This window comes from Mus musculus, chromosome 15, assembly GCF_000001635.26.
Source record: "Mus musculus strain C57BL/6J chromosome 15, GRCm38.p6 C57BL/6J".
NCBI classification, from domain to species: Eukaryota; Metazoa; Chordata; class Mammalia; order Rodentia; family Muridae; genus Mus; species Mus musculus.
The window spans coordinates 85,232,419-85,245,761 of record NC_000081.6 but is presented as its reverse complement, the minus strand read 5'-3'; the positions used below and the strand labels follow the sequence as shown (position 1 = coordinate 85,245,761).

General features: G+C 51.7%; 1 protein-coding gene across 2 annotated transcripts in view; it reads right to left on the bottom strand.

The window, feature by feature from the left end:
- Positions 1-13,343, bottom strand: part of Fbln1 (fibulin 1) — an 80,346-nt gene that overhangs the window by 40,533 nt on the left and 26,470 nt on the right. For both annotated transcript variants that reach the window (NM_001347088.1, NM_010180.2), the window contains exons 8-14: positions 13,086-13,223; positions 8,011-8,154; positions 7,171-7,299; positions 6,343-6,468; positions 5,023-5,142; positions 3,620-3,751; positions 1,456-1,579 (exon numbers count right to left, since the gene is read on the bottom strand). In NM_001347088.1, the coding sequence (NP_001334017.1) occupies positions 1,456-1,579; positions 3,620-3,751; positions 5,023-5,142; positions 6,343-6,468; positions 7,171-7,299; positions 8,011-8,154; positions 13,086-13,223 (913 nt within the window). The remainder of the gene's footprint in view (positions 1-1,455; positions 1,580-3,619; positions 3,752-5,022; positions 5,143-6,342; positions 6,469-7,170; positions 7,300-8,010; positions 8,155-13,085; positions 13,224-13,343) is intronic.

The following is a 13,343-nucleotide window of genomic DNA, read 5'->3' as shown; positions in this document are numbered from 1 at the left end:
CTAGGAGCTGGCCCAAGTGGTAGGGCATCCATGGATCAATGTTTACCCAGGAGCCCGTATACAGTCAGTCCACCAGCACTTGGTTTTTGCTAACCTTAACAACAAACTCAGTAAGCAAGGTCAAGCTGCCTACCCATGGACTCGTATGTCCTGACCCCAGCAGGGCAGCCTCCTCTTTCAGCCTGATGGCTGCACAGGAGTTAGAATTTGCCATTGCAACCACAGCCTGGCTTCTGGAATCCTCAAACCCAAGTATTTATAATGGGAAACAGAACATAGTCTCAAACCAAGGGTGCATAGCTTTCTTAGTGACTCAGGGTAGCTTTGCCCCAACAGCCAGGCTATTGCGTAACCCCTGCTCTCTTAGGGATTGGACACATTTGCAGACTCTGAGAGTAGCTTTTCCCCTCACCCAGACACAGAAAGAAACAAGGCATTGGGTGTTGCTGAGACAGGGTCTCAATATGTAGCCCAGGCTATCCCCAAGCTGGTCACCCACCTGCCTCTGCCTCTTAGTGCTGGGATTACAGGTTAGCATCATCTCATCAAGGCAGGTGATAGGTTTGTAAGGAGAAGAAAAACAAGCTCAGAGATGCGGGCAGAGTGGTAAGCAAGCAGCCCAAGGTCTGAAAGAACTCAGGGCTGCCAAGGCAGAGCAAGCCAGAAGCTGGACAGGACCACAGCAGAAAAAGCTGTCCCCAAGGTCATGGGGTGAACATCGGAGTCTGAAGCATCATCGAAAGGAAACAATGACCCCTGTGCAGGAGCAATGGCTGGCCAAGAGCCAAAGACAAGTGCAAGGTCAAGAGGTGGAAAATGCAAGCTGTCGGGCCATGTACTTGCTGAGAGCATTTCCGTGCTGTGGGAGAGGTTATCAGTCCACACTCTTGGAATGAGCTCTAGAGTGGGGCTTTCCCGGAAGCAAGGACATGAGTCTCTCTGGACAGAACTCAAATGATGGTGGTTGCTGTGAGAATCATGGCCTAAGGCCCCAGGGACACCAGAGATGTCACCGTGATGATCAGAACTTACAAGGGCACAGTTTCCAGTATAGGACACAGGATACGCCATGCTGTTCCCACACATAATTCAGTTAGACGGAATGCAGATGCCTTAGAAAGTCACCTTGAATCCTGGGTTTTGGCCAAGACTGTGAGATGGCATTGCCACCTGCTCATCTGAGTCAGCATAACTGCACACGTTCATGTTACAGATGAAGAGATTGGGGCCTATCTCCATGACAGCACGCCCACAGTCCAAGATTCATCTGCGGTCACACCCGTGGCCTCCTGATAGTCTCACTGGCCCTCGGGGGCCTGAGAACCAAGAATCAGCAGGTTCCTATAGCCCAATAGGAGAACCCTAAGAAGACCTTGTGAATCACCTGCCCATTCTCAGAGCTGGACCTTTAGGTAGCCCAACCCAGGCAGATGACAGCAGGCCCCAGGGACTTACGTGTCTGCGGAGCGGCGATAGTTCTCGGGGCATTCAAAGGACAGACAGCGGAAGCTGCCCTGGATGTTGAAGCAAGTCTCATTGATGGAACAGTTATGGATGCCGGTCACACACTCATCAATGTCTGCAGAGACCCAGAGACAGCATGGTATAGGCTAGGGTCATGAAAGTCAACCCCACCCAGAGGCAGCATGATCTAGGCTAAAGCCACGAAAACCATCCCCACCTACACAAACTGTGTGTTGACACCCTTGCCCTCTGTGGGTGTAGCATCTGGTGCAAGATCTTCTGTTTACTAGACACCAAGAGTTACCAGACTCCAGAGCACACAGTATCCCTGAGTGGGGGTGTGTAACAAGAGCAGACAGCATAAGAAGGTCCCATAAGCACTGCCTGGGAAGTGTTGTTACAATCCTCATCTTAGGGAAGGCTCACACAGCTGATGGAACCTGCCCACAGTCGCACATTCTATAAGCTTTGAACCCCATTAGGTGGGCACCAGCTAACCACCTAGCATCTTTCCATGGCTCTGAAGGAATGCCACCTGGACCTCAGGCATGACTGGTTCCATCTAGTAGGACAGGTGAGGAAACAAGACCTATAGGAACCATGCAATCCGTCTTGGGTCTCAGGGCAGTGACTAAAGTGGCCAGGCAGGGGGACCAGGCCTGGAGGTCCTCTACAGGGCCTGGGGCCTCTCAAGATGGGGGATCCCCCTCTATGATATTCCAACTTCTGGGGTCCAGAGGTATCACTGAGCCTAGGAGGCAGTTGTTGAGAAGTGTCCTGTGTTTGACTACCACTGGCAAAGGCAACCCTGGCCAATCCCAGAGAGCACGGCTTCAGGAATGTGGTCTTACGGTGTTTTTACATTTTTATTTGTGTGGGCATGTGCCACAGCATGTGTGTGGAGCTCAGAGGACAACTTGCAAAGAGCCTGTTCACTCTGCCCAGGGATTGAACTCAGGCTCTTGGCAACAAGAGCCTTAGCCAATGAGCCATTCGGTTCACCAGCCCAGAATGCGTTTTTGCTGTTTCTGGGCAGGACTTCAGGCTGTGGTGAGGAAGCTGGGCCAGGAGAGCAAAAAGCAGGACTGGGGGTGTGGGGGAGGTCCAGTCCAACCTCAGAGAAACTGAGTGTGTCCCTTCCAGAGAATGCCACAGGCCCTGCCTTTGGCTGGCCACCTTCTTTGCTGCTGCTGCTGCTGCTGCTGGTGGTGGTGGTGATGGTTGTATGCATGTGTGTGTGTGTGTGTGTGTGTGTGTATGAGGATGGGTGCATGCATGCAATCATGTATGTGTATGTGGGTGCACATGCATGAATGTGTATAGCATCAAGCATCTATTGCCCCCCACATCCTCCCCCTCCCTCGAAGACAGTATCTTTCACTAAATCTTGTGCTCAGCCCTTGGCTAGCTTGGCTGGTCACCGTCGGTCTCTGTACCCCCAGTATACAAGGGTTACTAAAGACCATCTTCATGTGCAGAACCCGGGGGTCTCTGGAGCCTCTGGACCTCCAGCTCATGGGGAGCCATGAGGAAGAGGCTGATCTCCTCAGGCAGCTCCCGGTGTGAGCCAGGGTGTACAGATAGGATCATGTGTTCACAAGCTTGTCCTCAGCGCTCTTAGTAACCAAACCGTGGCTCACACAATGCAGGGGAATCCCAGATAGTTCTTAGAAACAGGGAGCAGATATGGACAGATACTACCAGCTTTCATCCCTGAGCCCATGCCAGAGCTGACCCAAGCCCACGAAACACTCGCCATCACCAGAGTCCCCAAATACAGCGACCTCAGGATTCTCAACACCAGACCACAGTCAGCCCCTTGCAGGTGACATCTGCTCACTTCCAGGACTCAAGACTTGGTTTACAGCTTGTCTGTCCAATGACTGGGTAAGAAGCTGCACAACTAGACTAAGCTGAGGACAGGGTCCCTGGTCACTCTTCCAAGGTCTGACAAGGACAGAGCAGGAGGAGGGCTTGGGTGTTCTTACCTAACAGGACCTTCACAGAGCCCAGATAGCCCCGGGGACAGGCTAGATGCTGCACATGGGAGACCATCTGTGGTGCAGCCCCTACATCTGAGAAGCACATCTCTACCTCGACACTGTGGGACTTGTAATACCCCTGGACACCAACACAGAGAATCTGTCTCACTCACCTTGGCAGTTGCGGCCATTGGGAGCTAGCCTGTAGCCAGATGAGGGGCAGCTGCACTGGAAGCTTCCGGGGATGTTGATGCAGCGGTAGGAGCAGATGTGACCTCCAGTGGGCAGGGCACACTCATCAATATCTGCAACAGCGCAGTTACAGTTCTCCCTCAGCATCTACACCTGTGCACTGTCACAGCCGCAGCTGGACCAAGGGGTAGCCCTACGTGGCCAGGCTGGGCTGTGGAGGGCAGCCACAGAAGGCAAGCCAAGAAGAGAGTTCAGAGTCCCTGAGGCTGGGGTGGCCTCAGAGACTATCATTACAGAAGGAGAAACTGAGGCCCAGGGATGGGGTAGGACTAGTCTAGGGATATTTAGCAGGTTTGTGGTGTGAAGTACGCACAAAGAAAGGGAATGAAGAGCCATTTGCTAAAAAAACAAAAACAACCCAACCAGCCAATCAAACAAACAAAACTCACCACGTACGTATCACAAGAAAAACCAGGCTGAGTCTCCCTTATTTGAAATGCTTGGGACCAGAAGATATCCTGAAGATGGGGGTCAAGTCTAGGCCCCAAATCTATCCGTTTTATACACACAGGCTAAAGGTATTGCTAGACAGTATTTTCAGTGCACTTGAGTTTGGACTGTGACTCAGGGTATAGAACTTTGCACTGTAGAGTTGCACAGGTACCCAAAAAGCTTCAAGTTTGGGGTCAGAGCTCAGTGGAATGGCATCTGCTGAGCAAGGCCCTAGGCTGGATCCTAAGCACCTGCACACATGCATGCATATGTGCATACGCACTCGCACGTATGTGCGCACACACACACGCAGTCAGGCACACACACATGCACTCGCACATGTACACACACAGCATTGTGATAGCATCAGTAACATTTGCTCCTGAAGCTCCTGGGTACTCCTGAACTGTCATCTGGTTGGATTGTCCAACAGTCCAAGGAGGGAGCATTGCCTTTGACAGAGAAGATGAGAGTCAGGCCTAGTAAGGGTGAAGCTCACAAGGCCAGTGCAGAGTTGGGTCTCAGGGGTTGGGTGGCTCTCGGGTTGCCCTTCACCTCTCAGCCACATGTGATGCTGAGCCCTGTGCTCCATGGCCCAGAGTGTCAGCACACTGAGGCGTTGCAGCCATGGCATGTGCATTTAAGAGCGATCCATGGACTCATTTGCTCTCCTACTAATCTCTCTCTCTCTCTCTTTCTCTCTCTCTCTCTCTCTCTCCCTGTAGAAGCTCTTCAAGCTCTCTCAGAGGGGAAGCCAGGAGCCAGCCCAGCCTCCGTGGGAGCAAATGGGAACCTCACCAGGTGGGGAAACCTCCCCCGGCCATGGATTCTGAAATGCTACTGTTCGGTAGCAAGGTCAGGGTGCACCCCATAGAACACAGGGTGCCCTCACCTTCGCAGGTGACCCCATCCACGTCACTGAGCTGGTAACCTCGTCGGCAATAGCACTGGTAGGAGCCATAGACATTAGCACACTCCTGGCTGCAAGGGCTGTTGAGACACTCGTTCACATCTAGAAGAGAAGAGGTTCCTGGGAGGTGGGGTCAGGTCCCTGCCTCCGGGGCAGACTTGACTGAGAACACACTGAGCAGAATACTTCTTCATCACCTCCCTGTTGAAGTTGCAAGACTGAGATGCTCAGAGAGAGTGACCTCCACTCCAGCCCACTGTAGCTGAGAAATCTTTAGTTTCTCCACTCCTGCTACTGCCTCCGTGAAGCCACACTATCTCCTGGTAAGAAGGCAGCAACAGCCTCCAGGCTTGGCTCTGTTCAATCCGGTCACCACAGGGCACAGGCTCAGCACCATGGCATATCTAGAGTCCCACCAGGACCAGTCCCTTCTAGCTTTCAGTGAAAAGTGTTCCTGCCCTCCCCACTTCATCTCCAAGACCACGGTGACGTAGGTGGGATGGTAGCCCTGGTACTCCTAAATCTCTGGACTTAGGAGCTACTCAGCAACCCAGCTATTGATCACCCATTCTCTTCACCTAGAGCAAGCTCCTAGACAGGTTTGGCCCACCACTTGTTTTTGTAAATAAAGTTTTATTGGCACAGAGCTACAAACACATTTGGCTGGGACCCATGGCTGCTTTTGTGCTTCTACAGCAAAGTAAGGTACTCTCTACAGACTGGCCAGAAAGGTTTAAAACAGTCACCCGCGCATCTGGGAGAGAAAAATCTTGTCTTCTTACATTCATTTACTACTGTCTCCGAGGCTAGGAGGGATAGCTTCTTAGTCAGTGTTTCCTATCTGTAGCCCCCACATGCCTGGCCAGGTTACCTGCTCAATCTACGCTCAGTGTGGTTTCCTATCATAGACAAAGCCCCTGACACTGGAACCACGTCTTGCCACACCCACATTGCATGTGCTTAATTATCCATAGCAGAGCCAAGGCCAGCCGGGCCTCAGCACCGTATCCTCTGGATTATGCAAGCACAAGGCTCAGATGCCTAAGCACAGCCAGAAATTATAATCACAGCTGATAATACAAGACACTCTGTTATCTGTGCACAGCAAGTCTCATGAACTCAAATGACTGACCAGACCCTGCCAGGGATACTGGCCAAGTTTCAGCATGGCTGGCCCTGACTTACAGTCATATCCCTAGGGTGGGGATTCTAGCGTCTTTAAAACGCCTGCCTAGGAAACCCCAAATGAGTTTATGAGCAGAGGAGAGATATGGCTGGCCTCCTCTGTGACCCCAGCCTCACCTTCACAAGACCGGCCGTCCACAGACAGCCGGAAGCCGGCGGAGCAGCTGCAGTGGAAGGAGCCTGGCGTGTTCTCACACTTGTGGCCACACAGGCGCCCGGGATAGCGCTGGCACTCGTTGATATCTGAAAACAGAGGGGCAGTCAGCTCAGAGCGTGTTCACTGGAGCGGTCCCACCCTTCTGCCAATGGCAGCAGTTCATGGTCCTCTACCCCTAACTCCCTTCATGTCTCAGGTAGAAGGGCTGAGGCCTCTCCTAACAGTCTGTGTGAAGCCCTGTGCTCTGACAAATGTGGTGAAGCTGGACAGGTGCCCTTCTGCCAGCCCCGCCCCGCCCAAGAGGAGTCTAAGGGGATCTGTTGGGAGCACGGGGCAGTTCTTGCCACCATCGAGTATCGTGGTTTGGTCTCAGCAAGTGCTCACTGGGTAGGGTCTGACACCGACACACCTGGCCACCTTTTGCTCTGACTACCTTTGGGAGCTGTGCCTCCCAAGCCCTTGGGCCCTACAGGTCTGCAGCAAATCTGAGAAATCACTAACATCTTGTGGGCTGGAGACTTGGAAACCCTTGGAGGCTGGGGGTCAAACAGAACACCCATTCTGCACGGAAGCAGGCTAAAGCCCTGCTGGAGGTCAGAGGCCAAGGTGGCAGCAGAGCTACAGTTGGATAATGTCTTCTGACTGATGGCCTTCCATCTGGGCCTGCCTACGCTTGGAACCTCCAGAGATGAGGATGGGACGGACACGGTCACCCTAGATGCCACAGAGTTGTCCCCTCGGTGGTGTCACCCAGCCAGGACCCCTGGAGTCTGAGAGATATCACATACCCACGCAGGTCCTGCTGATGCCATCAAAATAGAAGCCAGCCTTGCACTCGCAGCGGAAGCTGCCGGGGGAGTTCAGGCAGTGGTGTCCCTTCCCACAGGGCTCCGCTGGTGGGGAGCACTCATCCACATCTTGTGAAGAAGAAAGGAAGACATGCTGAAAGCCTTTTAGTGTGCACACCAAGCTGTCCACTGAGGGCAGCAACCTAACCTTCAGAGAGCACCCACTATGTCCCGGGCCCAATCTGGAACAGTAGTGAACCCTCCAAGAGGCCAGCACTGATCTCCAGTGAGGCAGGAAGTTCCCAGGGCTATGGGGGAGATGCTGAGATGGCCTGGGGGTTTCGGGGAAGATGGTCCCTTTTCCTAGCAGGGATCTGGGCTGGCTGACTCCCCTGGCCTACTCAAGAGCAGGCATGTGGTGGGTATAAACAAGATACCACCCCGTGGTTTTCTGTCCTCTGGGGAGTAGCAAGACCTATGCCATCCAGATTAGCTGTGACCACTTTAGAAGAATTGAATTGTGAGTGTCCGTCCTTGGTCACGGATAGGCTATGACCAGGTAGCCTGAGAACACTGGGCAAACTGAAGGCAAGGCTGGAAGCGCCGGTGTGTTACTGTAATAAGGCAGGCGAGTGAGACAGCAAAGGCCTGTGCCTGGGGAGGGGTTAAGGGAATGGATGGATAGGTAGAATGTCTTCACTTTGGAGACCAACTCTCCCTTCTAGAGAAGAGAAGGAATGTGCTGGAAATAGACAGGAAGTCAAATTTCAGAAATGTGTTTTGGAGCGTGTGTGTGTGTGTGTGTGTGTGTGCAGGCAGGCACGTGTATGAGATACCAACCAACACAGCGGGTCCCCTCTTCATTGAGATGATAACCACGGCCACAGTTGGGCACATTCTTCTGGCATGTGTAGGAGCCCTCTGTATTGATGCATGTCTGCCCCACAGGGCATGGAGCACTGATACTTAAACACTCATTGATATCTACAGAGAAAAGAGACAAGATATGGCATGGTTAAACATAAACACTACCCACAAATGCAGCCACTGAACTCCCCCAAAGAGCCTTTTCCTTCTCTCAGTAAAGTCACAAAACAACAGGCCCTGACCCCTTCACCCTACAAGATACCCAGGGCAGCCTCAGGTCCCTTCTTGTCCTCTCCCCCTGCTTCCAAACACAATTACTCCACCTTCTGCATCACCTGCTGGCCTGGCTTTCCTGTATGCATCTCACCCACACAGGTAGATAAGGCCCTACCCTGAGTGTGGTGCCAGGGAGACAGAAAAAACCCATCCCTCTGTACCAGCCTGAGAGACCCTAGGCTCCTCTGGTCGGTGGGTGGCCCCTGTCTACTTCACCAAGCCAGTCCTTGGAAGCCCCAGTAATATAGCTCCCTGGACCAGCCATGGCCCCACCATCTCTATGGAAACTCCTTCCTGTATCCCTATCCATCTGACTCAGGCCACTCAGAACTCCCATACGGGTTTCCGACCTTGCGAGGACACAAACTCTAGTACAGGGACCACTGGCCATTTACCATTGATGGACACATGCAAACATGTACCAGTACCAAGGAACACTGGGCTGCACATCTGTTGGCTCTTTATGCTCCAACTCTACGCCAAAACCAAACCTCTTCCTAAGGCATAGCCAAAAAGACCTACGTCTCAGAAAGTCAACATCAGGATCTTCCTAAAGTCACACGCACAAGGCACACTGGAGCTGGGGACAGCAGGAAGGGCTGCAACAGGCAGCCTGCTGGTGGCAGAGGCTGTATTACTGTCTATGTGTGACACTAGGAACCCAGGATCTGGAGAGAGCAAGCAACACCTCAGGCTCACAAGGGTGAAGAAGGCAAAACAGCCCAGTCGCCTTCCTCAAGATCCCTCTAGCCAAATCTGGCCCACTGCTTATTCTTGTAAATAAAGTTTTATTGTCAGTCAGCCAGTCCTGCTGTCTCACTTGTGGCCTACAGCTGTTTTGGGCATTACCATTACGGGAGTCTGATGATTACGATAGAAACCAGATGGCCTGAAAGTTGATGGGCATTATCTATTCCTTTATGCAAAACCCGGCAACTCCTGTCTGTTGTCGGTGGAGAGTGACCCCCTCAGCCTTGAGTGCTCACATCTGATGTGATTTCCCAAACTGTATCCGTACTGGCTGGTTTTGTGTGTCAAATTGACAAGCTGGAGTTATCACGGAGAAAAGGAGCCTCCCTTGAGGAAATGCCTCCATGAGATCCAGTTGTAAGGCATTTTCCCAATTAGTGATCAAGGGTGGGAGGGCCCATTGTGGGTGGTGCCATCCCTGGGCTGGTAGTCTTGGGGTCTATAAGAAAGCAAGCTAAGCAAGCCAGGGGAAGCAAGCCAGTAAGTAACATCCCTCCATGGCCTCTGCATCAGCTCCTGCTTCCTGACCTGCTTGAGTTCCAGTCCTGACTTTCTTTGGTGATGAACAGCACTATGGAAGTGTAAGCTGAATAGACTCTTTCCTCCCCAACTTGCTTCTTGGTCACGATGTTTGTGCAGGAATAGAAACCCTGACTAAGACAGGATCCAAACACTGGTATTCCTTGAGACTGTGTGGGGAAAGAGAGTCCCTCATCTCGACTCCAGGAAAGTCAGATGATGAATGAATGAAATTGAAAGTGGATCAACAAAAGATGAATAGATAGGAGGCTAGAGGCAGGTTTGGGGACGCACTACATGCTTTCCCTCATGGGATCCCCATGGCACAAGTGCAGGCTCTCCGGCTGTCACTCTCAGCTCACTTTGTCTTACAAAGCACTTCTAAGACCAACTAGGGCCCTTAATGGCCTCAGGATCCTTAAAGAACCTGGCACCTGTGGGCCAGCATGTGGGAAGCACACCTGTGGGCCAGCATGTGGGAAGCACACCTGTGGGCCAGCATGTGGGAAGCACACCTGTGGGCCAGCATGTGGGAAGCACACCTGTGGGCCAGCATGTGGGAAGCACACCTGTGAGCCAGCATGTGGGAAGCACACCTGTGGGCCAGCATGTGGGAAGCACACCTGTGGGCTAGTGTGTGGGAAACAGTGCCCTTGATCCCTTCCCTCCTCTTCACCAGGGAATGAAGGAAGAAAGGGAACATGAGGTAGAGAGTGAAGGAAAAGAAAACCCGGAAAAGACTTCCTCACAGTGTTGAGGAATCAGCATCAAAGTTCTAAAAAAATTTACATTTTGTATGAAGAAGGCCTCAGCTTTCTCAGCCCAGCCTCTTATCTTCTGTGCTAGTCTGACAGGGCAGGGTTCATCCTTCCTTGCACCGGGATGGGAATGCAGTGGAGTTTGGGGACGGCAGATTCTGGGGTCACTGTCTCCCACTGTACTGGCTAGTTTTGTGTCAACATGACACAAGCTGGAGTTATCACAGAGAAAGGAGCCTCCCTTGAGGAAATGCCTCCATGAGATCCAGATATGGGGTATTTTCTCAGTTAGTGATCAAGGGTGGGAGGGCCCCTTGTGGGTGGTGCCATCCCTGGGCTGGTATATATAATCTTGGGTTCTATAAGAAAGCAAGCTGAGCAAGCCAGGGGAAGCAAGCCAGTAAGTAACATCCCTCCATGGCCTCTGCATCAGCTCCTGCTTCCTGACCTGCTTGAGTTCCAGTCCTGCATCCTTTGGTGATCAACAGCAATGTGGAAGTGTAAGCCAAATAAACCCTTTCCTCCCCAACTTGCTTCTTGGTCACGATGTTTGTGCAGGAATAGAAATCCTAACTAAGACACCCACCATAGATGGAGATCAAGGAAAAATGGGTAGAAGTGTGTAGGGTGTAGGCCCTGGATACATAGAGAGGAGAAAAGACAGCCTGCAGCTCTCTCCTGGATGGCCCCCATCTTTGGGTTTTATATTGTTTGGATTTCTGAAACTGGGTCTCAACCTGTAGCCCAGGCTGGACTTTAATTCCTATAGAGCCCAGGCTAGCCTTCAACTCATTGTATCCCTCCTCCCTCAACCTCTGCAGGGATGACAGGGGCGCTCCATGGTACCTGGCTCTTCTCTTCTCTCCTTACGCTGTCTGTCTCCTGATAGCTCTTTCTGCTGATGATGTTATTATTTTAGACAGGAATAAAAATGCTGACACAGAACGAATTCTAAACGCATTGTCAAGAGGGAAAAACCAAGTGGTAGAACAGTCCGGTCCTGTTTCCATGAAAAAACAAACTAAGAGAGCAATGCCCAGAAGGGCGGCCCCGCTCATCTAGAGGCTGGCTGAGCAGGCTGGGCGTTATTTTTTGTCCCAGGTTTTCCTCATCTATAATCAGATATGTGTGGCTTCTTTTTTTTTTTTTTTTTTTTTTTACCATAAAAGAAGTTACTTCTAGAAGAAATTAACTTGGCTGTGACCAGTAAGTACAAAGGGGGACCTCTCCCCATGTCAAGTTAGGGGGCCTCTGCACTGAACATCTCTAGTCCTTGATGTCACTGTGGTCCTACACAGAGGTGACAAAAGATGTATATGCCATTAGGCTGGGATCTGACCAATATCCTGGACTCTCCCAGGGCTTCTATCTGATCTGGTGGGGGTTGAGAGTGCAGAGGGATGGCTCTCGAAGCCTTGCACTCTGTGGAGGGAAACCTGGGGCATGCCGAGACCTGCAAAGGTTTTCTCACAGAGGCGAGCAGGGCCGGTCCTGCCATGAGTCAGGGTTTCCATCCTCAGCTGTTTGAGCTCCCTGAGGAGGCTGCAAGTCTCAGCAGGGCCCCCTTTCCTCCCTGCTCCAGGGGGTGTCACAGCCACCCTGCTTACTGCATGAGTGTGTAGCAATGACAGTCTGATTTCAGGAGGCTGGGAAAGGGCCAACTCATAGCTCAGACACTGCTCCACTAGCTAAGACCCAGGCTGGATGGGGAGGGGCTTGGGTGAAACTCCTGGCCTAAAAGGTTCTACCTGGGAGCAGTAAGACAGGGACAGGGGAAGTGAACTTTCAATCCCGTCTCAAAGAAAAGACAGAGGCAACGCTAAGTAAGGGTCTGGGGAGAGATAAGAGAGGAACTTGCACAGCAGTGTCTAGTGTTTTCCCTTTGAAAGGAGAGGGGTTGCAGCCAGCAGACCTGCAGCTGTTTAGAAGAAGGGACTCTGACCTCAAAGCAAAGGTTTAGAAGTTCCTGCCTACAAAGCAGATAAGACTTCAAATGCTAACAGCTAGGCGGTGCCCCTGCGCAGCACAAAGACAACAGAAGAGAGAGGCAGGTAGCCCTCCTATCTGAGCAGCCTTTCTCTGGACTCTTATGATCACACTGAGCTCATGGCTCCTTTATACACTGGTTCACTCGGCTCTCAACCCACACATCTTTGAGTCTTATCCTTTTCCAGATTGAAACTGTCTCCACCGAACGCCACTCTAGTCTGTCTCTACGAAGTGAACCATTTTTCTGTGAAACAATTTCCGAAGGTCTAAGTGGCTGTGGCTGGGAGCAACCACACGTCAAAGGATGCTTCTCATGTACCCATCCTATCACAAGCAACCGCCGAGGTCCTTGTTCTCAGCCTCTCAGCTAGATGCTACAGTCACGCCCATCTTAAGGGGAAACACCTGAGGCTCCAACGAAGGAAATGAACCTTGGCACAAGTTCGAATCTAATAGTCTCTGAGTCTGAAACCCCTTCACCCAAAGCACAGGGATTAGACCCTTAGACCCGGCCTTAGACCTAACCCTGATCGCCAGTAGTTTTATAAATAAAGTTTTATTGAGACACAGCCCCACCACCTGGGTCTACACGCTGTGCCCTTTAGACTGTACCTGGCCAGGATGAGTCACTGTGGCCACATGGTTCACAATGCCTATGACATTTGCTTTTTGCCCATGAAGGAAGTTTACCAGCCCTGATCTGGGCTGACTGTCGCATGCTCGCACTAACCCCGCTCACGGCGGCGCGTGTCTTACCAATGCAGTTGCCTAGAGCATCCTGTATGAAGCCGCTCTTGCACTGCAGCTTCGGTCTGCAACGGAAGGATCCCAGAGTATTCTGACAGATAAAATCGGGGGGGCAGTTATGAATACCAGTCTCACATTCGTCAATATCTGGTGCATCGTAAAAAAAGGAGATTGTTAGCAAGAGTCCAGCCAGAAGAGTGTCACAATACTTTAATATCACAAGAAAGTACTTTAAAAAAAAAGGCTCATTTCTCAGACTATAACCCC